Source organism: Nicotiana tabacum, chromosome 5 (genome assembly GCF_000715075.1).
Source record: "Nicotiana tabacum cultivar K326 chromosome 5, ASM71507v2, whole genome shotgun sequence".
NCBI classification, from domain to species: Eukaryota; Viridiplantae; Streptophyta; class Magnoliopsida; order Solanales; family Solanaceae; genus Nicotiana; species Nicotiana tabacum.
Genome location: NC_134084.1, coordinates 76,721,247 through 76,747,845, shown reverse-complemented (window position 1 = coordinate 76,747,845; position 26,599 = coordinate 76,721,247). Strand labels below are relative to the sequence as shown.

At 38.9% G+C, this 26,599-nt stretch overlaps 1 protein-coding gene across 1 annotated transcript; it reads right to left on the bottom strand.

The window, feature by feature from the left end:
• Positions 1 to 23,393: 23,393 nt before the first annotated feature.
• On the bottom strand, positions 23,394 to 26,149 carry LOC107803551 (pectinesterase-like). Its single transcript, XM_016627295.2, has 2 exons — positions 25,153 to 26,149; positions 23,394 to 24,383 (listed from the first exon to the last, which is right to left on the bottom strand). The coding sequence occupies exons 1-2, from the start codon at positions 26,078 to 26,080 to the stop codon at positions 23,692 to 23,694; spliced, it is 1,620 nt and encodes a 539-aa protein (XP_016482781.1). The 5' UTR covers positions 26,081 to 26,149; the 3' UTR covers positions 23,394 to 23,691.
• Between the last annotated feature and the right edge of the window lie 450 nt (positions 26,150 to 26,599).

Here is a 26,599-nt window from a genome sequence, read left to right as displayed (position 1 = left end):
AAATTAAATGAACAGAAAGAAAATTTCAAAATTGAATAATTTTGCATATGTATACGGTCAAAATCGAGGGGTTCGACTTTGGGGCTACTGTGGCACTCCACATCCAACCCCGAGAAGCTCGAAGCAGAATGTGAAATGTGACCCGAGGTGCGTCCCTCGAGGGAGCACATCGAAGGTTCACTATGGTCAACCTCGAGACAGTATAAAATTGATGACCGTCATGGAAAGGCGGAAAAACTCCCAAGGACGCGTGGTTAGAGCTGATAAGGTCTGTAAAGATAGTACAAGCCCATACAATTTCTCTGTCATGATTAGACTTGTACTGTGTTGGGATTCACCCCTCCTATATAAAGGGGACCCAAACATTTTTGTAGAGGCATTTTTTTCACTCGGTAACACACATGAATATTGAATACAATAGAACATTCTCTCCTTTTCTTGCCTAAACTTGCTCAACAATTGCTCTACAACTTTTTTGCTCCTCTTTTATTGTGTTCATTCCTTGTTCATTTATTGTTCATTTGTTGTTCTTCACTTGTTATTCGTTATCAACTATTAAAGGCTGTCCTCGAGGTCTTATATCGCTGAGCTCGCGGCCCCCGATCTTGTGACCACACTGGTTTGCTTATCATTTCTTGCTCATTTACACTTAGCATTATTCACATAACAACTGGTATTAAGATAAATCACATATTTTTAGAACCACAAATCAAATATAATTGTAAATACCATTTTCAAGGTAAACAGTTTGGCGCCCATCGTAGGGCTAAAAATAATAGTGATTGTTTTGGTGGTAGTTTTCTGATAACACATGTTATTCTTCATGCTTTTTCTTGTCAAAAATTCTTTGATTTTAGGCCAAAATATGTCTAGCACACAAAATGCACTTGCTCATGACAGTGAAAGACTTGGAGAAAACAACGGCATAGGGCTTGGTGTACCACCTGTAAACCTTGGAGGAGTGCCAAACGTGGAGCCAGTTGATATCAGATCCCACAACGCTCTAAACACCGAAGCAGGTGCAGACCCTGTAAGAAATGGACACAGGGAAGCCTAGGCTGGAGGCCAAGAAACACGAGGAATGGAAGAAGGAGGAATCAGCCTCCAAGTGATATTCGAGATGCTGCAAGCTAAGAAAGTCGTCATCGCTCAACTTCAAAGTCAGAACAGAACACCTAACACTGCCGAACCAGTAAACATGTAGCACGAACCAGTGTTAGAAAGACCCGAAGAAAGTGGCTCGGGGACTGACCCCATAATCATGAAAATTCTCGAGGAATTGACCAAAAGAATCGAGTTAGGAGAAAAGAAAATAGAGGCTAACGATAAAAAGGTGGAGACTTATAACTCGAGGTCGATCAGATCCTGGGCCACCTCCGATCCTGAAGGGTGTGGATTCAAAGAAGTTCGTGCAGAAACCATTCCCATCAAGTGTGGCTCTGAAGCCCATTCCAAAGAAATTCAGAATGCCCGATGTCCCGAAGTATAACGGGACCAGGGACTCCAATGAGAAAATTACCACTTATACTTGTGCTGTAAAAGGGAATGACTTAAAGGATGATGAGATTGAATTCGTCTTGCTGAAGAAATTTAGAGAAACACTGTCGAAGGGGTCCATGATGTGGTATCACAACCTGCCCCCGAACTTTGCCATGTTGGTTGATTCTTTTGTAAAGGCACATGCCGGTGCCATCAAGGTTGCTACAAGGAAGTCCGACATCTTCAAGATCAAACAAAGGGAGAACGAGATGCTAAGGAATTTGTATCTCGCTTCCAGATGGAGCAAATGGAATTACCAATGGTCTCCGATGACTGGGTAGTGCAGACCTTCACTCAGGGATTGAACGAACGAAGCTCGATAGCTTTGAAGAGCCTAAAGCAAAATTTGATCGAATATAACGTCGTGACCTGGGCGGATGTGCATAACAGGTATCAATCAAAGATCAGGGTCGAAGAGGACCAATTGGGAGCCCCCTTTGGCTCAATGTATCCAAGTAGGCTCCTAGCAAAGGAACTAAGGTCTGCAGAAAGGGAGCCAAGATCAGGCAAAGAAAGGTTTCAACCATACTTCAAAGATCGAAAAGGCACTTCGAGGGGGAATATACCTCGAAAAGATCGAAGAGCAGATCGAGCCCAAAATTCCTGGGGACTTATGAGCAAGACCGGGTTTGACAGGCATTCGAGGCCAATAGAGGCACCCTAATTGTTAGAATACAACTTCAACATCGATGTCTCAGGCATCGTATCGACTATAGGTAGAATCAGAGATACTAGATGGCCAAAGCCCGTACAGCCAAGTGGGCCAAAGTGTCCATCGCAATGGAAAGGCAAACTCGGAGCTACATACCCGAGGACGCCCTTAAATTTAGAGAAGAAGATATGGGACCTTGTCCAACTACATAATGATGCACTGGTAATTTCTTTTCTTTTGAATAACGTTCAAATTAAACATGTGCTCGTGGATCCAGGTAGCTCGACCAACATAATCAAGTCGAAGATGGTAGAGCAGATCGGATTACTCGATCAGATCATACCCACCTCTCGAGTCCTCAATGGATTCAACATGGCAAGTGAGACAACGATGGGAGAAATAATCCTCCCAGTCAACGTGTCCGGTATAGTTAAGACACCACGTTTCATGTCATCGAAGGTGACATGAGGTACAATGCCTTACTTGGAAGGCCATGGATACACAACATGAGGGCGGTACCATCAAATCTCCATCAGATAATGAAGTTCCCAACAAAAGATGGTATAAACACGGTGTACGGAAAGGAGATGTTTGCGGTAAACGACATGGAACCAACATCGACTTTCCCCATCCAGGATGATTCAGGAAACGGGTTGACCCCCGAGGAATAGGTGGTCTGTGAGCATTCAAAGGAAGATGACAAAGAATACTTCCTCACTCCCCGGACCTTCGTTTCCCCCGAAGAGTCGGATGCAACAAAATCAACGGTCGAAGAACTCGAACAAGTCGTCTTAATCGAGCACCTTCCAGACTGAAAGATATACCTTGGAACGGGATTAACCCCCAAACTCAGGAAAAAAACTCATCCAATTTCTTATTAACAACATTGATTGCTTTGCTAGGTCCCATTTAGACATGATAGGGATCCCGCCAGAAATAACCACCCATCGACTAAGTGTCGATCCTAGGTTCAAACCGGTGAAGCAAAAAATGAGGCCTCAGTCCGAGGTAAAACATGCGTTCATCAAAGACGAGGTACCAAAACTCCTCAAAATAGGATCAATTAGGGATGTAAAATACCCCGAATGGCTGGCTAATGTAGTAGTGGTTCCCAAAAAGGAAAATAAATTGAGAATGTGCGTAGATTATAAAGACTTGAATAAAGCATGCCCCAAAAACTCATTCCCATTACCCAACATTGATCGCTTGATCGATGCCACGACCGGCCGTGAGGTCCTCACCTTTCTTGACAACTACTCCGAGTATAATCAAATCCAAATGAACCCAGAGGACAGGGAAAAAACTTCATTTATCACGAAGTATGGTACATACTATTATAATGTGATGCCCTTCGGGCTAGAAAATGTAGGAGCTACGTACCAACGCCTGCTTAATAAGATGTTCGAACATTAGATAGGCCAATCTATTGAAGTTTACATTGATGACATGCTAGTTAAGTCCCTGAACGCAGAGGACCATTTGACTCATTTGCAGGAAACATTCGATATCCTTAGAAGCTACAACATGAAGCTCAACCCCGAGAAATGTGCCTTCGAGGTAGGATCAGGCAAATTTTTAGGCTTTATGATGTCGAATAGGGGGATCGAGATCAACCCCGACAAAATCAAGGCCATTGAAGAAATCACAGTGGTGAACAATGTGAAGGCCGTGTAGTGGCTGACCGGCCGGATAGCTGACTCTAGAATGCCAACATGCTTTAGAGGAATTAAAGCGGTATCTCTAGAGCCCGCCTTTGCTCCACGCCCAGAAGGAAGATGAAACGTTATACTTGTATCTGGCCATATCCGAATTAGCGGTAAGTGGTGTGTTGGTTCGGGAAGAACAAGGTACACAATTCCCTATTTATTACGTAAGTCGAACTCTAGGAGATGCTGAAATTAGGTATCCACACTTAGAAAAATTAGCTCTTGCATTAATAAGTGCATCTCGAAAATTAAAACCCTATTTTCAATGCCATCGTATATGTGTTTTAACAACGTACCCTCTTCAAAACAACTTGCACAAACTCGAATTATCGGGCAGATTGACTAAATAGGCCATCGAGCTCGGAGGGTATGATATCGAGTACCAACCCCTGACGGCTATCAAGTCCCAAATTTTGGCAGACTTTATGGCCGACTTTATGCCTGCCCTCATGCCCGAGGTAGAGAAAGAACTCTTTCTAAAAACGGGCACATCATTGGGGGTATGGACCCTGTTCACCGACGGTGCCTCAAATATGAAAAGTCCAGGCTCGACATCATTCTGAAACCGCCTACGGGCGGCGTGATTAGGCAATCTATAAAAACTTCAAAATTTACTAACAACGAGGCCGAGTATGAGGCTATGATTGTAGGTCTTGAGCTGGCCAAGAGCCTAGGAGAAGAAATCGTCGAAGCAAAATGCGACTCCCTTCAGTAGTCAACCAAGTAAATGGGAGCTTCGAGGTTCGAGAGGACATGATGCAAAGATACTTAGACAAACTTCAGGTCATATTTCATCGCTTCAAAGAATGGACTCTGGTCCACATTCCTCGAGATCAGAACAGTGAGGCCGATGCACTCGCGAACCTGGGGTCGTCCGCCGAAGAAGATGACATACTCCCGGGGGCTGTCATACAGTTATCCAAGTCGGTGATTGAAGAAGGCCACACCGAGATCAACTTGACAAGTCTAACATGGGACTGGAGGAATAAATACATCGACTATTTGAGAAACGAAAAGCTGCCCACAGACCCAAAGGAATCGAGGGCCTTTCGAGCCAAAGCAGCTCGATTTTCACTCGACGAGAATGGAACACTATATAGAAGGACCTTCGATGGACCTCTAGCAATATGCTTGGGATCGGGGGACACCGATTATGTACTTCACGAAATCTACGAGGGCACTTGTAGAAATCATTCCGGTGCGATTCTTTGGTTCGAAAGGTGATCAGAGCAGGCTACTATTGGGACAACATGGAGAAGGACACCAAGGAATTCATTCGAAGGTGTGACAAATGCCAAAGGTTTGCGCTAATGATTCACTAACCCGGTGAACAACTGCATTTAGTCTTATCACCATGGCCGTTTATGAAACGGGGGATGAACATCGTCGGCCCCCTACCAATGACGCCAGGTAAAGCTAGATTTATTCTGTTTATGACTGACTATTTCTCGAAATGGGTGGAAGCACATGCCTTTGAGAAGATAAGAGAAAAAGAAGTCATTGACTTCATCTGGGACCACATCATATGCCGATTCGGGATCCCCTCCGAGATTACATGTGATAATGGGAAGCAGTTCATAGGAAGTAGGGTGACGAAATTCCTTGTAGACCATAAAATCAAGAGGATCCTATTAATGCCCTATCACCTATGTGCAAATGGACAGGCCGAGTCCACGAACAAGACCATCATCCAAAACTTGAAAAAGAGGTTAGGAAGTGCGAAAGGAAAATGGAGAGAGTTATTGCCCGAAGTACTATGGGCATATCGAATAACTTTGAAGTCAACCACAGGAGAGACTCCGTTCTCTTTGGTATACGGGTCCGAGGCTTTGATACCGGTCGAGGCCGGAGAGCCAAGCGCCAGATTTCGACATGCCACCGAGGACTCGAATAGCGAGGCCATGACTATAGCCCTCGAGCTACTAGATGAAAAGCGAGAGGTTGCACTAGTTCGAATGGCCGCCCAAAATAGAGGATCGAGAGATATTATAATAGAAGAACAAACCTTCGATACTTTAGAGTCGGGGACTTAGTCCTAAGAAAAGTTACCCTCAACACTCGAAACCGAAATGAAGGGAAGTTAGGCCCAAGTTGGGAAGGACCGTACCGAGTCCTTGGAGTAGTAGGAAAAGGGTCCTACAAACTTGGCACCATGGAAGGCGAGCAACTTCCAAGAAATTAGAACATATCGATGCTCAAAAGCTATTATTGCTAAGGTATAATATGTCTCATACTAATTCCTTACAGGTGTTCGATAGGAGACGCCGAAGCATCCTTCGACTTGAAGACCTTGGGTTTTAAAGCATGCGTTGCACTCTTTTTCCTTCGATATGGTTTTATTCCAAATGGGTTTTACCGACGAGGTTTTTAACGAGGAAACATCCATATGCTACGTGAGGAGGACTCATCAAGTATTCAAGGTTTCTCTTCGATCAACCTCAAATACTGGAAGAACAAACCTTCGATACTTTAGAGCCGGGGACTTAGTCCTAAGGAAAGTCACCCTCAACACTAGAAACCGAAATGAAGGGAAGTTAGGCCCAAGCTGGGAAGGACCGTACCGCGTCCTTGGAGTAGTAGGCAAAGGGTCCTACAAACTTGGCACCATGGAAGTTAAGCAACTTCCAAGCAATTGGAACATATCGATGCTCAAAAGCTATTATTGCTAAGGTATAATATGTCTCATACTAATTCCTTACAGGTGTTCGATGGGAGACGCCGAAGCATCCTTCGACTCGAAGACCTTGGGTTTTAAAGCATGCGCTGCACTCTTTTTCCTTCGATATGGTTTTATCTCAAATGGGTTTTACTGGCGAGGTTTTTAACGAGGCAACATCCATATGCTACCTGAGGAGGACTCATCAAGTATTGAAGGTTTATCTTCGATCAACCTCAAATACTGGGGGGCATCACCCCGAGAGGTCACCTCTTCAAAGAAATCGAACTATGCCTAGGAGGACCTCGATAGGAGAATGTTGTATTGGGCCAAACGGTTAAATGAACCGTGTCCATGTAGAATAATCAAGCCTCCAAAGGAAAAAATTATGTACGCATCTATCAAGTAACTGAGGAAGCCTCTTTGCTTATCAAAACACTTTGTGCCTCGAAGAAGTTCACTACTTTCTCATAAGACGGCTCAAGGGCTAAAAACTTTCGAACACTCGGGGACTGTCATCGACAGGCAGCTCATCGAGCCATCTAAAACTCAAATTCGTAAGACCTCGATTAGGAAACGTTGAGCTTGTAAGCCCTCAATGAGGTAGCATCGAATCTGTAAGACCTCAACGAGGCATGCCAAAACTTAATAAAACCTCAATGAGGCAATACCGAGCTTATAAGACCTCAACCAAGCCTACTCAAATTTATAAGACCTTAAAAAGGCATATCCCTGATATGAAGGCCAAGGCTATATATTCGAACTTGTAAGACCCCTAAAAAGGCATACCCTCGATATAGACGCCAAGGTTACCGTACCCGGGGACTAAAGACTACGGCCAAACATAAAGACTACGGTCGAACTAAAAGGCTACGGCCCAATTAACGCGGCTCGGAGACGTCCGACTGTTGCCATAAAACTAAAGGCCTTTAAATACTTCGAAAAAACTTCGAAAAGAATCGGTTAATCAGGCTAGCCTCGGCATAAGCAAAGGAGCTTCGATAATATCAGCTTCGAACAATAAAAAGGCTTCGAAAACAATCAGCCTTCGATGAAAAAGCTTCGGAAACTCAGCCTTCGAGCGACCTCCCGAGGTACTCAGCTATTGTCACATAGTGACTCATAATCGAGGTTCTCTTTTGAGCCGTCGAAGAGTCGGACGAACGTAAAACATGCCAAGGCATAATTAAAACTTCAAAAGTCTTTAGCCAAAACGAGGGAAAACTAGAGCCATATTAGAGGTCGCATCGACCCAATCTAAAAGTGCCTAAGGGCCAATGTGTAAGAGCCTAAGGGCTAATGCGTAAGAGCCTAAGGGCCAACCTAAAGAGCCTAAAGGCCAAATGCATAAGAGCCTAAGGGCCGATCTAAAGAGCTTAAGGGCCCATATGTTAAAAACTCGTGGGTCGATAGCCCCGGGTCGAAATTTGACTCGAGGATCAAATCCCGGATGACCAACTGTTATCAATCATTCATCAAACATGAAAACCTAATGGGTTTTATATTATTAGTCCAACACATCGGACTGGTTATCGACAAACATCAAAGTTTATTCCAAAAAGGCAAGGGGAAGGCAAGAAATGACGAAAAGCAAAGATCCTTATATATATAATAAAGGCGCACATAGACATATTCGCAAGGCTCACACCTGGAGCCCTTACACAAAGGGAACAAATAAAAACCTAATATACCGCTGGGGTCACTTGACCGGACGGGGCTCCCTCGAAAGTTGTGCATTCAAACGGCTTGGCCCTCGACCTCTGGAATATCAACAGCCTCTCCCCCTCGGGGACTTCACCTTCATCTTCATCATCCTCCGAACCACTGGCTGAAACATCATCGGAAGAAAGCAGAACTGTCGATTCTTTCTCTAGGGCCTTCACCCTCTTGATCTCAACAGACAAATCGATGGCCCCTGCATGTGTATCCTCGAGAGCCTGTCTCCGAGATCTCAATCGGGCATGCTTCATGGCTCGGTTCAGTTCAGGCTCGGCCTCTTCAGATGCCTTCTTGGCTCAAGCATTTGCAGTATCAACATCTTCTCAGTACGAGGATATGAGGGCATCGGTTTCTTTTATCTTAAGCTCCTTCCGAAGCTGCGCCTCCACTTTGACTTTATGACTGAACTACGAAATTTAACGATGTCAGCCATAAAAACAAAATGAGTGTATGACAAACTCTCAGGAAATATTTTACCTTCTCAACATATTCGGCTCGATCTTGGCACACCTGCAGCAACTCAGCTCGAAGATTATGAATCTCCAGTGCTTTCTGTGCATATAAGGCTTTTGCGGTGTCCCTTTTCTATGAAGTTTTCTTAAGCTCGGCCTCGCACCGAGCAATTTCTCACTCAGGGACTATTTATAAAGCCTCAGGGCTATCTTTGTTTCGAGTTCAAGCCAACTCTCACTCGACTATTAAGCCCAAGGGCTACCCGAGTTCGAGCAAGTTCTCACTCGGGGACTATTTATAAAGCCTCAGGGCTATCTTTGTTTCAAGTTTGAGCAAACACTTACTCGACTATTACGCCCAAGGGCTACCCGGGTTCGAACAAGTTCTCACTCGGGGACTATTTACAAAGCCTCAGGGCTATCTTTATTACAAGTTCAAACAAATTTTCACTCAATTATGGGCAGTCCGAGTTCGAGCAAACTCTCACCCGGGAACTATTTGTAAAAGCCTAAGAGCTATATTTATTTTCAGATGGCCGAGCAAACGCTCACCCGACTGCTAAGTCCAAAGGCTACCTTACTCAAGGGCTATCAACGAAGCCTAAAAAGGCTAGATTCATTTCAAATATCGAGACCTAGCTCTCACTCAACTCGGACTCAGAAGTCCCGGTGACCTAAGTTCGCATCAAATCAGTCCAAGCTTAGTCCTAGGGATAGCAAAGGACTTTAAGAAGCACCATATTAATTAACTAAAAATCAATGGGTTTATTATGTTCCCGGTCCAGTATTCAGACTAATCGTTAGAGTCATACACTTGGATTTTTCACAAATCGAAGGCAAAATAAAGAAATTTTTATACTAATAAAAGATGTTTACAAAGCCCACGAGGGACCCTCACACAGAAAAAGAAGAAGCAAATAACAACAACAAAAGGCCTAATCTACTTTCGAGGGTATAAGCTCAAGAGCAACATCTTCGAGAACCTTTTCCTCAGGGACTCCATTTCGATCTTTAAAGTGGAACCTTCGAGAACCTCCTCCGAAACAACAATAGATGAAGAAAAGACTATAGCGTATCAAAGAGCAAAAGCTTTTAACAAGCGAAGAAAATTGTTGCCTGGTGAAAAACTTGGCGAGTATGGATCTCGTCAGCACTACTATTGTGAAGCCACTTCTTGAGACATTGTACCGGTGTGGGATGCAAAGTTAGTAGATAGTGCCACCTCACTCCACGGAAAGCAAAAGGAATGAAGCGTCACACCAGGTTGAAGTTAAGAGAGATGAGTAGTAGTGTAAGGACCACATATCTTCTGATATGGAAAGATTTGGTGCCCTTCTCCCATTATTTTGGGCCAACAATAATAACAACAACTCAGTATAATCCCACTCAGTGGGGAAAAGCTTTGAAAAAGAGCCATAGCATAACTGACGAAGTTGCTACCGTATGACCTTGTGGTCACAAGTTTGAACCATAAAAATAGGAGTTTGGAGGAGGATATAAAGAAGGGAAAGGGCTAAAGGTTGTTGAAGAAAGAATGAGTGAAGTTTTGGTTCAAGCAATCCCTAATTTATAGAGAGACATTGACGTAACTGACAGCGCAATCAATGCTTTTGGGGAAACGGATCGACGGCGCAATCAACGCTTTTGGCAAAAATAGACCGGTAGTATATTTAATGCTTCTGGGAGACGAACCGATGGGACATTTGATCACTTCGAACGCTTATGTCACGAGCATGACGCCATCATGAGAGGCTCAAGAAAATTGAGTTCAAAGTCGTTTCATATCATTTTATTCTAAAAAATGCGGGGACTATCTGTATACAGTCAAAATCGAGGAGTTCGACTTTGGGGATATTGTGGCACTCCACGCCCAACCTCGAGAAGCTCGAAGCAGAATGTGAAATGTGACCCCGAGGTGCGTCCCTCAAGGGAGCACATCGAAGGTTCACTATGGTCAACTTCGAGACAGTATAAAACCGATGACCGTCATGGAAAGGCGGAAAAACTCCCAAGGATGCGTGGTTAGAACTGATAAGGTCTGTAAAGATAGTACAAGCACGTACAGGTCTGTTACACAGCTATACCAATAGCATTTTTCTGTCATGATTAGACTTGTACTGTGTTGAGATTCACCCCTCCTATATACAGGGTACCCAAACATTCTTGTACGAGCACTTTTTTTCACTTGGTAACACACATGAATATTGAATACAATAGAACATTCTCTGCTTTTCTTGCCTAAACTTGCTCAACAATTACTCTACAGCTTTATTGCTCCTCTTTTATTGTGTTCATTCCTTGTTCATTTATTGTTCATTTGTTGTTCTTCACTTGTTGTTCGTTATCAACCGTTAAAAGCTGTCCTTGAGGTCTTATATCGCTGAGCTCGAGGCCCCCGATCTTGTGACCATACTGGTTTGCTTATTATTTGTTGCTCATTTATACTTAGCATTATTCAATAACCACTGGTATTAAGATAAATTACGTATTTTTAGAATCACAAATCAAATATAATTGTAAATACCATTTTTAAAGTAAACAACATAATACTAAACCTCAGAGGAAGAACGTAGTATATATGGCCTTTTTCTTCATTTTCTTTTTATGAAATTACCAAGAGCTCCTTGAAGGAAGATTGAAAGAGCAACTAATTAAGAGGATGATCTTCTTTTTGGCACGTAAGGAAATTCTTAATATTAATTTCTTGCTTGAAGATTTGATGAAGGAAGAGTGAATTGGTTAATCTGCGTGAATGTATAAAAAAGTGGGTGTTTAATAGGTCAAAGGTATTACAAGGTGACAAAGCAGAGTATTACACTAGTGCTTGCCAGATATATATTCTGTCGTAATCAAACAATGATAGATTGATTTGATCCTCTATCTTAATATTTTGATATACAGTTTGACAAGTTTTTTGGGTTTTAGTAATCAAATATTAGAAATTAAATTAGATGCTTGGTGAATTACGTGGTTTCAAGAGCTAAAGTACCTAGTGTTAATATACTATATTTGTAAAATAATTTTGGAAAAGAAAAACAAAGTATAAACATAAATGTAAAAGAAATAAAATTTAATTCGAGCCCACTGAATTCACAATGTTTCCTTAGGGAACTTAATCCCCTCCTAGTACCCGAGGTTATGTATTATTTGTTCCCAGGATAGAACAGATTACACACTGGTGTAACGGTACTTTAAACCCCAATGTTTCAGCGACCACAATGATCGGTAGCAAATCACAGTTACTGTTGCTTTCTTTGTAGTTAAAACAATGCAGAAGAAAGAAGGAGATTTCAGAATTTCGTACGAAAAATCTGAGGGAATTGTCTGCTATTTATAGCTAATATGTTGAGTTTAAACGAAGAGGTGCAATTTTTCAGAATACTTATTATGACTGTTCACGTAAAAAATGACCATTACGTAAATGGCTATTTACGCAAAATAAAATAGGAAATCAAAACACGGAGGAAAATTAATTTACCGTTACAAAAACGACTAATTGGATTAAATAACATTACGTTAATCTTAATATTAACAAATAAATTTGGTCCAAAAAAATTAATCAATCAATCGATCATTTGACCAAATCCGAATCCGAATCCGAAGCTGACTGAAGCCGAGCGACGACGACGGCGCGGGGCTTGCCTTCTTCTTAACTCTTTAAGAGCTAGAAGAAGAGCAATTATATATATATATATATATATATATATATATATATATATATATATATATATATATATATATATATATATACTATCACGACCCAAATCGATGGATCGCGACGGGTGCCGAGTCCTACCTGTCGAACACCCTTAAGCATGTGTCTAAGATATAAATATGAATAACATCTGCTGAAACACTAGAATAACATACGTGAGGAAACCTGTCCAAAAGACATATATACATACACATGCGAAATACATCGGGCGAGCCGACAAGGCTACTAGAGAAAACTACATATCCAAAACTGGAAGCCGGCAATGCCACATACTATCCATTTATGCATACTGTCTACAGTCCTCTAATATAAATATAACTGTACAAAGACGGGACTGAGCCACGTCATACCTCTCTCTCTATATATATATATCGTACCAAAATCAAAAGCAGCTCTGGATCAAGTGGAGCACGCCAATTCTCGATGATCAAGGATCCTAAGAAGGGGGACCGTCAGCTTGCCTACCTGCACCTGCGGACATGAAACGTAGGCCCCGGAAAATAGGGCGTCAGTATGAATAATGTACTGAGTATGTAAGACATAAAAATCAGTACATAAAAGACATAGATGAAACATGGAATGAAGAAATTCATCTGAAAGTCTGAATAACTTTGTAAATTCTGAAACATTTATAATGTTATGCACGTTCATATAAATGTCGTTCCATGCATGGGTATAGGTGTACATAACATCATCAAGCCTCTGAGGGCATCCCATCATATCGTCTCGGCCACTATGGGCAACATCATCGACATATACCAACTGATCAGGTGGTGGTGCGTATATAATGCCGTAACCTTTTTTTCGTATCCCATATAAATATAATATACATATATACGCATATATAACGCCATCTGGTCATGGGTCAATGTACATGTATAAATGCATGAAATGCATAAAAAATACATTAATAAGATTTTCTCGGAATGCCATAAAACTCAATATGCCTTTTGGATAAACTTTATCAAATACGCATTTTTCTGAGACCCATGAACAAGCGATAGAATAATAAGACTTATGAGAGAATAAGAATATACACATCTCTAGAATTTCTGCGAATAGAGTAATTTATGGAAGTTGTGCATTTGCTCGTTTCGTTTGTGTCGTATAGATCATGCCAAAAGAAAGAAGGGATCGCCTTAACATACCTGGAGTAGGGAAAAATTTATATAATATTCTTGAAAAATATTGCACTGTACTCCTTTAGAACCGCAAAATTTTACGTTGCTACGGTTCTAACAATTCTCGTTGGAATTGTTTGGCTGCAAAAATTTCATTGGAAGCTTTTTCGGATGGAGTTTAGCTTCTATTACTGAAGTACTTTGAACTTAGGAAGAAAGATATATGATTCTTACTTTGTTATTCTCTGTCCAAATGAACCCAACTTTTATAAAAGAGACCAAACTTTTTATAACGTTGAATGTTTTACACGTTGACGGCTTATTCACTTTAGGTAGCCACCTAAGCTCATATGACTACTTAGTTGTATGTCTTAAAGTGGCCTACTGCCACGTGGAGGGTTGGATGGGGATTTTATATCTTTATCTACTAATTTATTAATTAATTAGGTAATGTTCCGTTATCTGATAATTAACCAATTACCTGTATAATTAAGAATTATCTCAAATTACTTAAATTACTACTCTTTTTAATACACTTTACGTACCCTACTATCGTGGTCATGGGGAACCTTTTATGACACTAGTCCATAAATACCAGGTATTATGGCTCGGACCATATTTTATTCCAAATCGACAACCTTCAATGAAACTCATTTTCTTAGATTTATTTACTCTTTATCCTTCACGACACTTACTTATCGCTTGTTATAAATAGCATAAATACGTTAACCTTAAGATAATTTCATCCCCGAGTCTACGTCGATTAACTGAAGATGAAACTTTAACGTACGAAAACGCGGGACGTAACATATACCCATCAAAACTTTTTTCTTCCTCCAATATGGGACAATGTCCCTTTGTCAAGGAGAGAAATTCAAATATTTTATTTTTTTCTCCATTTCCCTTTCACTCTTTATTTTAAGCTAACCAAGCTTAAACCCAACAATCCCAACATGATTGGGGAATGGCTATATCACGGAAATATGCATGAAAAACTGCGTGATTCGCAAGCAAAGATTAATCGCATCTGGATAAGTAGGTTTCCCTTTGAACTTTTCGTAGTGAACTTATGTCGGATATACTCGGTCAATCGGTATATTTGATATCTTTGAACCGTTGAACTTTGGTCTATACCTAGACAACCATAAGTCACACAATCAAACCTTAACCATCTTTGGTTCTTATTATTGTGTTCGTTTCAGCCATGAACACCATTTGGTTTCATAAGCGTGTAGAGAATTGGTCTTACAAAATTCTCATTGGAGCGGCGAACACTTCAAACTTACATAGGTGATTCCTAAACGTGTTATTCCATAGATACACTATTTGATATACCCCGTATCAAATTTAGAAACCATTAAAAAGCCTTAATGCTTTATCCTTGGTACTGGATATTGTCTCATCACGAGAATGGACCAAAACTTTTAGTTAACAATGTTGAACCGTCATTAATGACTTTGTTTGATCTCTTTGAACCTAGATTTTGGGATCTCCAATCTTGTATATAGGGTTACTACCACAATGACTTGTCCTCGGCCATAGTCCCATTTTCCTCGTTGATTTCTCAACTACCTCTCTAGTTAGACCTTTTGTAAGTGGATCCGACACATTATCACTTTACTTTACGTAGTCAATCGTGATCATTCCTCTAGACAGTAATTGCCTAACAGTTTTATGTCTTCGTCGTATATGACGAGATTTACCGTTATACATAAAGCTCATAGTCCTTCCAATTGCCGCTTTACTATCGCATTGTATATATATTGGGGCCAACGGTTTGGGCGAAAATGAAATATCTTCCAAGAAATTTCGGAGCCATTCAACTTCTTCACCGGCTTTTTCTAAGGCTATAAACGCAACCTCCATCGTAGAGCGTGCAATATAAGTTTGTTTGGATGACTTCCAAGATACCGCTCCCCCACCAATAGTGAATACATATCCACTTCTAGACTTAGAATTAGTTGAACCAGTGATCCAATTTACATCACAGTATCCTTCAATTACCACATGATATTTATTATAGTGCAAAGCAAAGTCTTAGGTATGTTCTAAATATCCCAAAACTCGTTTCATTACCATCCAATAAGAGTGACCTGGATTACTCGTGCATCAGCTCAATCTACTTATAACACAAGCTATATCTGGTCGCGTACAATTCATGATGTACATTAAAACATCCAACACACGAGCATAATCCCAACAGAAGCTATATTTGCTAGTGCAAAATTCACGTCAATTGGAGTCTTTGCCACTTTAAAATCTAAGTACTTGAATTTTCAAAGTACATTTTTAATGTAATGAGATTATGATAATGCCAGACCTTGAGGAGTTTTATGGATCTTAGTATCCAGAATTAAATCGATAACTCCTAAGTCTTACATATAAAACTTGCTAATTAGAATACGCTTAGTCGCATTTATGTTAGCAATGCCATTACTTATTATGAGCATGTCATCCAAATATAAGCAAACAATGACTATGTAATTTGAAATATTTTTAATGTACACACACTTATCACATTCATTTATCTTAAAACCATCTGACAATATTGTTTGGTCAAATTTCACATGGCATTATTTGGGTGCTTGTTTTAGTCCGTAAAGGACCTTAACAAGTCTACATACTTCATTTCTTTACCTAGAACCATAAAACCTTCAGGTTGTTCCATGTAGATTTCTTCCTCATATTTAAGAATGTCGTCTTAATGTCTATTTGATGAATTTCAAGACCATAGACTGCAGCTAATACTAATGTTCATATGGGTGTAATTCTTATAACTGGAGAGTATGTACCAAAATAGTCAAGACCTTCTTGTTGTCTATACCCTTTGACCACAAGTCTTGCCTTATATTTATAAATAGTGCCATTATCTTTCATTTTCCTCTATTCATTTAGAATCCAACGGTTTATTTAGAGGAGGAAGATCTACCAATTCCCATGTATGGTTGTTCAATAGGGATTCTATTTCACTATTGACTGCCTCTTTCCAAAATAATAATTCCGAAGAAGACATAGCTTCTTTAAATTTTCGAGGTTCATTTTCCAATAAGAAAGTACCAAAATCTAATCCAAATAAAGTAGACGTTTTTTGACATTTACTACGTCTTGGATCCTCCTGATTAGCAATATCGAGTACTATCGTCAATAAAAGTTATGAAATACTTCTTTCCACCGCGAGATGGTATTAACTTCATATCGCAAATATCCATGTGAATTAAGTCTAAAGGATTTGAATTCCTTTCAACTAACTTATAAGGAGGTTTAACATACTTAGATTCTACACATATTTGACATTTTGATTTGTCACATTCAAACTTAGGCAATACTTCCAAATTAATCATTTTTCGTAAGGTTTTATAATTGACATATCCCAAACATATATGCCATAAATCATTTGACTCAAGTAAGTAAGAATAAGCTAAAATTTTATTATTCTTAACGACCATTACATTCAGTTTGAAAAGACCCTTAGTGAGGTAACCTTTTCCTACAAACATCTCATTCTTACTTATTACAACCGTATTAGATACAAAATGCACTTAAAACTGTTCTTGACGAGAAGTGTAGTAGAGACTAGTTCTTCCTATTCAGGAACATGAAGGACGTTGTTCAGAGTCACCACCTTGCCCAAAGTCATTTTCATAACTATCTTGCGACATCCTTCAATCTTGGCCATTGCAGAATTTCTCATAGAAAGCGTGTCTTCGTGTCCAACGGGAGCATATGTAGCAAACGCTTCTCTAACATCACAAACATGGCGAGTGGCTCAAGAATCAATCCACTATTCCTTAGGATTTCCCACCAGGTTGCATTCAAAAAGCATAACACACAAGTCATCAATATCCTCGTTCTTTTCAACCATATTTGCTTGACCCTTCTTCTTGTCTTTCCTTGGAGCACGACAATCTGCAGATTTGTATCCAGCTTTCCCGCAGTTGTAGAAATTTCCTTCGAACCGCTTCTTGATTGGGTTACTTTTTGGTCCAGAAGGCTTCTTTCTCTTTTTATTATTTTGTGGAGCATCCTCAACAATGTTTGCTCCCGTTATTGTTGAGTTTCCATGACTTTTCTTTTCAGCTGCTTTGTTTTCCTCTTCGATCCTCAACCGAACAATGAGATCTTTGAGCGACATCTCCTTGCGTTTGTATTTCAAGTAATTTTTGAAGTCCTTCCACAAAGGAGACAACTTCTCAATCATCGCTACAACTTGGAATGCTTCATTGATGACAAGACTTTCAATGAAAATTCTATTAGTAACAATAATATAATTAATACTTTCAACATAAATATTAATTCGACTTATACCTTCAGCAAGGAGATCGTAAATAATCACTTGCAATTCCTGGACTTGGGTAGTAATAGACTTGGTATCTACCATTTTGTAGTCCAAAAATTTTGCGACAACAAATTTCTTCAACCTAACATCCTCACATTTCTATTTCTTTTCAAGCGCAATACATAGTTCTTTTGATGTCTCCACATTACTATAGATGTTATACAGATCGTCCTCCAGTCCGCTAAGAATGTAATTCCTGCACAAAAAATCAGAATGCTTCCACGCCTTAGTCATAAGAAAGTATTCATTGTCCGGGGTTTCGTCAGGTAGAACAGGAACATCTTCCTTAATGAATTTCTGTAGACTTAAAGTTGTCAAGTAGAAGAACATCTTCTACTGCCACCGCTTGAAATCAATCCCGGAATATTTTTTGGACTTTTCTGTCGGTGCCGGTGCAAATGCCGGTATTGTTTGGCTTGTCGATGCATTGGCAGTCACCATAGGAACAGGCTGGTTTCCGTTCTTAGTCGTCATTTCTGCAAAAAAATGACATAAACAACTGTTTGATATACGACGAAGTTTTTATATCTTCAAACCGAATAAAACTGGAGTAGAAAATCACATAGATTAATCTCCAATGGAGTAGAACGTCGGTAGGATTTTAATATCCAAATAATAGATAGTAAACCAAAATAGAATATACGTTAAAGTAAACAAATGGAGTAGAAAATTATGAAGGCTTTAATCTCCAAAACGGGAGTAAAAACCCACACAAGTTTTAGTCTCTAGAATAGTATGTATAACAAAAATACAGAATATGAATTTAAGTCCTTAAGCTTGTTAGTATATTGTATTTGTAAAATAATTTTGGAGAAGAAAAACAATGTATAGATAGAAATGTAGAAGAAACGGAATTTAATCTGAGCCCACTGAATTCACAGTGTTTCCTTAAAGAACTTAATCCCCTCTTAGTACCCAAGGTTATGGATTATTTTCTCCCAGGATAGAAAGATATACACTGGTGTAGCGGTACATCAAACCCCAATATTTCAGCGAACACAATGATCGGTAGCAAATCACACTTACAATTATTTTCTTAGTAGTTAAAATAATACAGAAGAAATAAGGAGATTTCAGAATTTCGTAAGAAAAAACTGAGTGAATAGTATGCGATTTATAGCGAACTTGCTGAGTTTAAATGAAGAGGTATAACTCTTCAGAATGTCTGTTATGACTGTTCATGTAAAAATGACCATTACGTATATGTCTATTTACACAAAATAAGATGGGAAATCAAAATGCAGAGTAAAAAATAATTTACCATTAAAATAACGGCTAATTGGATTAAAATAATATTACATTTATCTTAATACTAACAAATAAGTTTGGTCCAAAAAATTAATCAATCAATCAGATCATTTGACCAAATCCGAAGCCGTGCCGAGCTAGCAATGACGACGCGAGGCTTGCCTTCTTCTTAACTCTATAAGAGCTAGAAGAAGAGCAATTTTATATATACCCATTAAAGCTCTTTTCCGCCTCCAATATGGGACAATGTCCCTTTGTCGAGGAGGGATATTCAAATATTTTATTTTTCCTTCCATTTTCCATTCACTCTTATTTTAAGCTAACCAAACTTAAACCCAACAATCTCCCACTTGAATGGGGAATGCTATATCACAAAAATATGCATGAAAAACTGTGTGACTCGCAACCAAGGATTAATCGTATCTGGATAACTAGGTTTTTCTTTGAACTTTCCGTAGTGAACTTATGTTGAATATACTCGGTCAACGGTAGACTTGATATCTTTGAACCGTCAAACTTTGGTGTATACCTAGACAACAGTAAGTTACACAATCAATCCTTAACCGTCTTTGGTTCTCATTGTTGTGTTCGTTTCAGCCAAGAACATCGCCTGGTTTCATAAGTGCCTAGAGAACTGGCCTTACAAAATTCTCCTTGAAGCGGCTAACACTTCACACTTATATAGGTGATTCCTAAACGTGTCATCCCATAGATACACTATTTGATATATCCCCTATCAAATTTAGAAACCATTAAAAAGCCTTAATGCTTTATCCTTGATACTGAACATTGTCTCATCACGAGAATGGACCAAAACTTTAGTTGATAATGTTGAACCGTCATTAATGACTTTGTTTGATTTCCTTGAACCTAGATCTTGGGATCTCCAGTCTTTTTGGTAGAGTTGCCGCCATAATGACTTATCCTCGGACATAGTCCCATTACCCCCGATGATTTCTCAACTACCTCTCTAGTTAGGCCTTTCGTAAGTGGACCCGACACTTTATTACTTGACTTTACATAGTCAATCGTGATATTTCCTCTAAAGAGTAATTGCCTAACGGTTTTATATCTTCTTCGTATATGACGAGATTTACCGTTATATATAACGCTCCCAGCCTTTCCAATTTTCGCTTGACTATCGCAATGTAGACAAAGTTATATTTTTGGGTGTTGTACGTTGATGATATTTTTCTCATAGGAAATAATGTGAGCATGTTGAATTCAGTAAAGGAATGGTTGTCCTCACGTTTTGATATGAAAGACTTGGGACAAGCGACACATTTCTTTGGGATCAAGCTTATGCGAGATTGCATGCGAAGGATATTGGACTTATCCCAAGTATTTTATATTAATACTATTCTCACCAAGTTTAGCATGGAAGATTCAAGGAAATGTTTTCTTCATTTTAGGCATGGAATTTCTCTGTCAAAAGATCAGTCCCCATAAACGACTGATGAGATAGAAAAGATGAAGATGGTCCCTTATGCTTCTGTTGTAAGGCATCTCATGTATGCTATGCTATGTACTAGACTTGATATCTGCTTTGTTATTGGTATAGTTAGTAGATTTTAGTCTAATACTGTAGGAGAACACTGGATTGCCGTTAAACATATAATCAAGCACCTAACAAGGACTAGGGATTATATGTTGGTTTATCACTCCGGTGATCTTGCAATCATTGGCTACACTGATTCAAATTTCTAGTCAGATAGAGATTCTCAAAGATCTACCTCAAGATATGTTTTTACCTTAGAAGGTGGAGCCATAAGTTAAAAGAGTATCAAGTATTCATGTCTTGCTGATTCCACCATGGAAGCCGAATATGTGGCTGCATCTGTGGTAGCTAAAGAGGCTGTTTGGCTCGAAAACTTTCTAAAAGAGCTTAATGTAGTTCCTTCGGTTTAAACATCATTTATACTTTATTATGAAAATAGTAGTGCAGTTGCAAACTCAAAGGAACCAAGAATCTATAAAAGGAGTAAGCATATTGAGCATAATATCATTTAATTTGGGACATTACTCAGAGAGGTGATGCAAGAGTGTTGAAGATTGCTTCAGAGGACAATTTGGCAGACCCATTTACAAAGAGCTTGCCACATAAAATTTTTGACAAGCGTGTAGAAGGAATGTGTATTAGAATTGTAGATGCATGGTTATGAGTCTAAGTGGGAGATTGTTGGGATATACTATTTTAAGTGGGAGATTGTTGGGACATACTATTAACCATCCGATTTAGATATAGTATTGTATTTTATTCTTTATGGAATAATTATTTATTTGATTTATTCAATTCAATAAAGTACTATTTTAAATAGATCATTTGTTACATATGTGTCCTTTAGTTATGTAGTAGACAATTTAGTGTATGAAGTCTTAGCTCATGCATAGAAGATTAAATTGTCGGTTCTCATAATTAACAAACTATGTTTACAATCGAAGATATTATTGGGCAAATTATCTTGATGATTGTAGCACAAGATTAAAATATAATTTGTCTTGATTATGAGAGTGGTTTTACTCCGATTTCATGTGCTAGTATACTTAGTGTATATTGAATGGACCAAGTAGTGGTTTATTGTTTTAATTTATCAAAAGGTACAACTCTATTCAGAGTTAGCGTATGGCGAATAGATTGGACAATAACGAATAACATTTGTGAAATAATAATTAGTTGATAGAATCCATGACTCAGTTTTGTGTTTGATGACCCCTTTATGTAAGCTTATAAGTTTTCATGTGAAAACCGGCCGGTGGATTTTATATCTGTCACATGAAATAGTTTAAGTGGAATTATAAAGGATTTAATTAGTTGATTAAATTAAATTGTCAGTGATTTAACTTAATTAACAGGTATTTGTGATTAACATGGGGAGTTAAAATAAGTATTGGTGATTTTTCAAAATTCATATTGAGGGGTTCAATTGCAGTTTTTGGTGGAATAAACAACAATTATTATAGTAAGAATTAATTCATCAAAATTTTCGGATTAATTGGTAGCCTCTTATTGTTTCTGTGGTCCTCACTATACATAGTAAAAAGCTGGACTGACTTAGGTAAAAGTGAATTGGGAGAAAAGTCATCCTTTGGAGTTAGAGTAGGATTCTACTTGTATATGCAGAATTCTACACGTTTTTCAGCTCTCTTTTTGGCTGAATTTCGGGTCTACATAAGGAAGACGTTTTTCATCCAACAACTCACTTTTCAGAGTTGTATTGTTTTTTCCCACTCAGAACAATTTCGTCCAAGGTCTTACTAGGAGCATATCAGAAGACTGCAACCCTAGATTCTTACTCTGTGGAGGACTCGTGCAACGTTTTCAAGAGGTTAGTGCTTCTAATCTCCAAATTATATCATTGTCTAGTTTATATGTTTGCGATGCCTGAATTGTATACTTGCTTCCGCTGCGCATGTTCTAATAGTATGCCAAGCTTCCTTATATTTACGGAGTGGATACATATATACAAAGAAATATTGCCTTATTACAAGTTCAACTTTGTCGTTTTTTGGTTTCTTTCCGGTGTTTGGTATCCGCTTTTGGGCCTGACTAATTCAGATTCGCGTCGAGAAGTTCTACTTGGGGTTTGGGTACCGGGGGAAGAGGTAAAACATCCCTCTCAAAGGTGATTCCATTCCCAGGGTTCGAAACCGAGACCTCTTATTAAGTATGGAGAAATAATTAGCACTCCATCACAACGTTAGGTGGTCCTTACAAGTTAACTAACATGTTACACAAGCCTCTGTCTCCTGTCTTCTTGTTTCATGCTTGGCACAAAATACATTAAAGCTTTAAAAAATGCAAAGTGGAAATAAAACATATCCAGAACTTGTTCAAAGATTCAGATGGTGTGTCCATATTCATAAACAAAACAAACAAAATAGAATCGCAAGCATTGCTGCCGGAGGCGGATTCAGGATTTTGACAGGATGGATGCACTATTAAGAAGGGGTAGATCCAGAATATAAATTTTACGGATTCAACCTTTAATTCTTACAATTGCGTACCCATTGCACTTTGTTCAAAATTAATATTTTTTAAAAATAATAATTTTCTTACATCTATATCTATTTTCCATGTTAAGAATATTGAGATCAGTTGAACTCATTGACTATATGCTACATCATACACTGCTACTAGTTTTAATATACACATTTTGTTTAATTATATAAGATTTTACAGCAACAAAAGAAGAATAGGAATTTCAATGTGTGAAAATTTTGAAATAATAAACCAAACAAAAAAAGAAATAAAAAGAAAAAGTACTTACTTGATACGCAAAAAATAACACCAGACACGCCCATCTGCCGGGGGCGTTTACTTCTAGAAAAAAAAAAGAGAAAAAACAACAAGATTGACATAAGATTTAAACTCACAACCTCATCTAGAGAGGTACACCCAATAACTATCACATCATATAATACTTTGAGCATGAGTGCACACAAATATATTTAAATATTTTTGAGAAAAATATAGATTTAGGGCAGGGAGCATGAGTTCACGTGGCCATGAAATCCCCTCTAGATACGCCCATGTAAATATTTGCTGCTTAAAGTAAATCACCAGTATAAGGGACTCCAGTGGCAGGCAGCCAAAAGTTCCCTGCTATGAAATTGGAAACTGTATAACTGATAGCATCTGTGCTGTTAATCACATGATAACCAGGCCAAGTTACCCTGCTGCTCGTATTGGATCCAGGGCCTGTGTTGTTATATTCAGCATAATATAACGTACTTAGCGCGAAATCTCCAGACCAAGCTGCCCAACCAGCAGGATTTATCAGGCTATCCATGAAGGATTGCATATAAACTGTTCTTGAATACTCCTTCCACGGCCGGCCTAAATATGTCTGTGTAGTGCCATTGCTCAAGGCTAGATCAGGGGCAGCTTTTATGGTGCAATTGTGAATGGATGTGCCCGTATTCTGGTTTATGTCAGTTCTTCCCTGTGCAGTTATTGGATTAAACTGGCCTTGTAATGGAAGGCGTGGATATATGTTACAGTTCTGGAAAACTACAGCAGCATTTCCGAAAATGAAATCGATCGTCCCGTATATATCACATTCCCTGTAGAATTGTCTCATAGAATGTGTGTACAAAGTGTCTTGATACCCTTCAAAGCTGCAATTGTAAAATGTAGAGAGATCAGCACCATTTCGAACTGCCACTGCTTGATGCTTTATTGCTCCTGCTGTGTTCTGAAAGGTAATGTTCATTGCCAGAAATCCTTCCCCGACCACAGCTGCATGATGATTTACTTTTAGATACATTACATTAAAAAGTGGTGCTATAACTAGCTCATATATCTCAATGATCCTCAATTTCTTCTTAATTATATAACCAATGCTAGCAATCTGACTGTGTGGCTAGGTATACATGCACGCAGAGGCAAAAATGTTGTAAATTTCATCAAATATTAAATTTTGAACCAAGAAGGAGAGCCTTGACGTAACTCGTAAAGTTGCTGCCATGTGACCAAAAGGTCACGGGTTCAAGCCGTGGAAACAGCCTCTTGCAGAAATACAGGGTAAGGTTGCGTACTGTAGACCCTTGTGGTCCGACCCTTTTCCGGACCCCGTGCATAGCGTGAGCTTAGTGCACCAGGCTGCTCTTTATTACATTTTGAACCATAATAATAATTTTGGAAACACAATAATCATTGCAATATAACTGAAAAGGTTGAATCCATCAAGTTTAAATCTTGGATCCACATCTGGATACATGAGTCTTGGGAGATGTTAAGTATATATATCTTTATTTATTTGCGAGTTAAAGCTAAAGAGAAAGATTTGACTTCTAAGGGAACATCTTGCTACGTCATGAGATTATTCAATTATCTACAAACGTGTTTTGATTTTTAAAAAAGCTTAACTAAGATCCGATTTCTATGGACTACAAAATGCATGGCATTAATTTAACTCTTGCTTTCCCAAATTACCATCTAAATTCTCTTAGAAACGTTGAATAATTAACTCAAATGAGATTTGACTTGGAAATGACCAAATACTTACCAAATGTGGCAGAATTGAAGGTTGTCCATCCATCAACTACGCTGTGATTACCAGTGATAATAGTCTTATTAATGCCATCACCAACCATCATCAAATACTTCTTGTTATTGGCAATAGAGACATACTCTTGGTACACACCAGCAACCACATATATCTTGTAATATCCGTTTCCTGCTTTCGTATTATTTGGCGCAGCTGCAATTGCATCATTGATGGTTGTGTAATTCCCAGATCCATCTGGATTTACCACTACCATTTGTGTCACGTTTACAGAACTAATTCCACTCATTTGCAACAGCTTTCGTCCACCTCTTGTTGGTGAATTAGGAAGCCAGCCATACTTAAAAAGGGCGAGAGACACGCTATACATCATGCTGCCATTAGCGAGTGTAGGAAAAATCTGACTCGCAATGTCTGCAGCTGAAGGAGTGATTTGAAGGCTATCCAAACAGGTTTGTTGATTTGTTATAGATGCACTAAGCAAGGTTTCGACATCATCAAATTCTGAACCCTGAAGGGTATTTCCAGGTTGGCTAATAGTAGTCGCGACATTGGATAAAAAATCCAAATTTAGGCCAATAAGCAATTGGCAATCTTGGAGGACAAATATGCTACTTTGAGATGATATATTTTTTGAGTTTAAGTAACCGTTGATTGAATCAAGAAATTTTGTAGTTGCTGATGATGAAAGATGGATGGACAGCCTTACATAGTCATGTATGTTTGTAGACTTGTTTTGAGGAAGAAAATATTTGCACAAGTCAGGGAAGGGAGTGATGTCGCAAAAGGAAGAAGATGGTGCGGCAAAGGGAGAGGAGCAATGAAAGGTGATGATTAGAAAGAGAGCGACAATTTTAGGCACTATTCCCATAATGTTTATCAATGTGTAGATCTCGATAATATGGGCATATATAGGCATTTGCCACATTGAGGTTCATAAATGTATTGTCCACTTGAATGCATAGTTGGAGACGAGATGATCAAGACTTGCAGTATTTTTTTTCTTTCTTAGAGAAGACTCGCATATTGCAAGCTGTATACTCAGCATTAACCTAATTTTATACATGTATTTTTATGTTATTCTTGCATAGAAATATCGTTTCTCTTCTCGAGATATGGAAATTTGAGGAATGATTAGCAAGCTAAACCAAGTTGCACCAAGTAATTATATATTGAACTTTAAGATTTCAACTACCATTTGATACGTAAAGCTCCACTGGTCAAAAGGCAAAATGTACTCAAAAAAGTAAAACCAAAAAAGAAATTATGTTGACAAGACGACAACAAAGCAGACTCCATTCAAGACCTATGATTTCTCGTCTCAGCACTGTGGATTTTAAAGAAATTAAGTTGACATAATAAAATTACGATTAGGGGCTTCTTTTGTTGGATTACACGAAACCAATCGCAACTCTAGATGCGGATCATAAAAAGCAAAACTCCTACT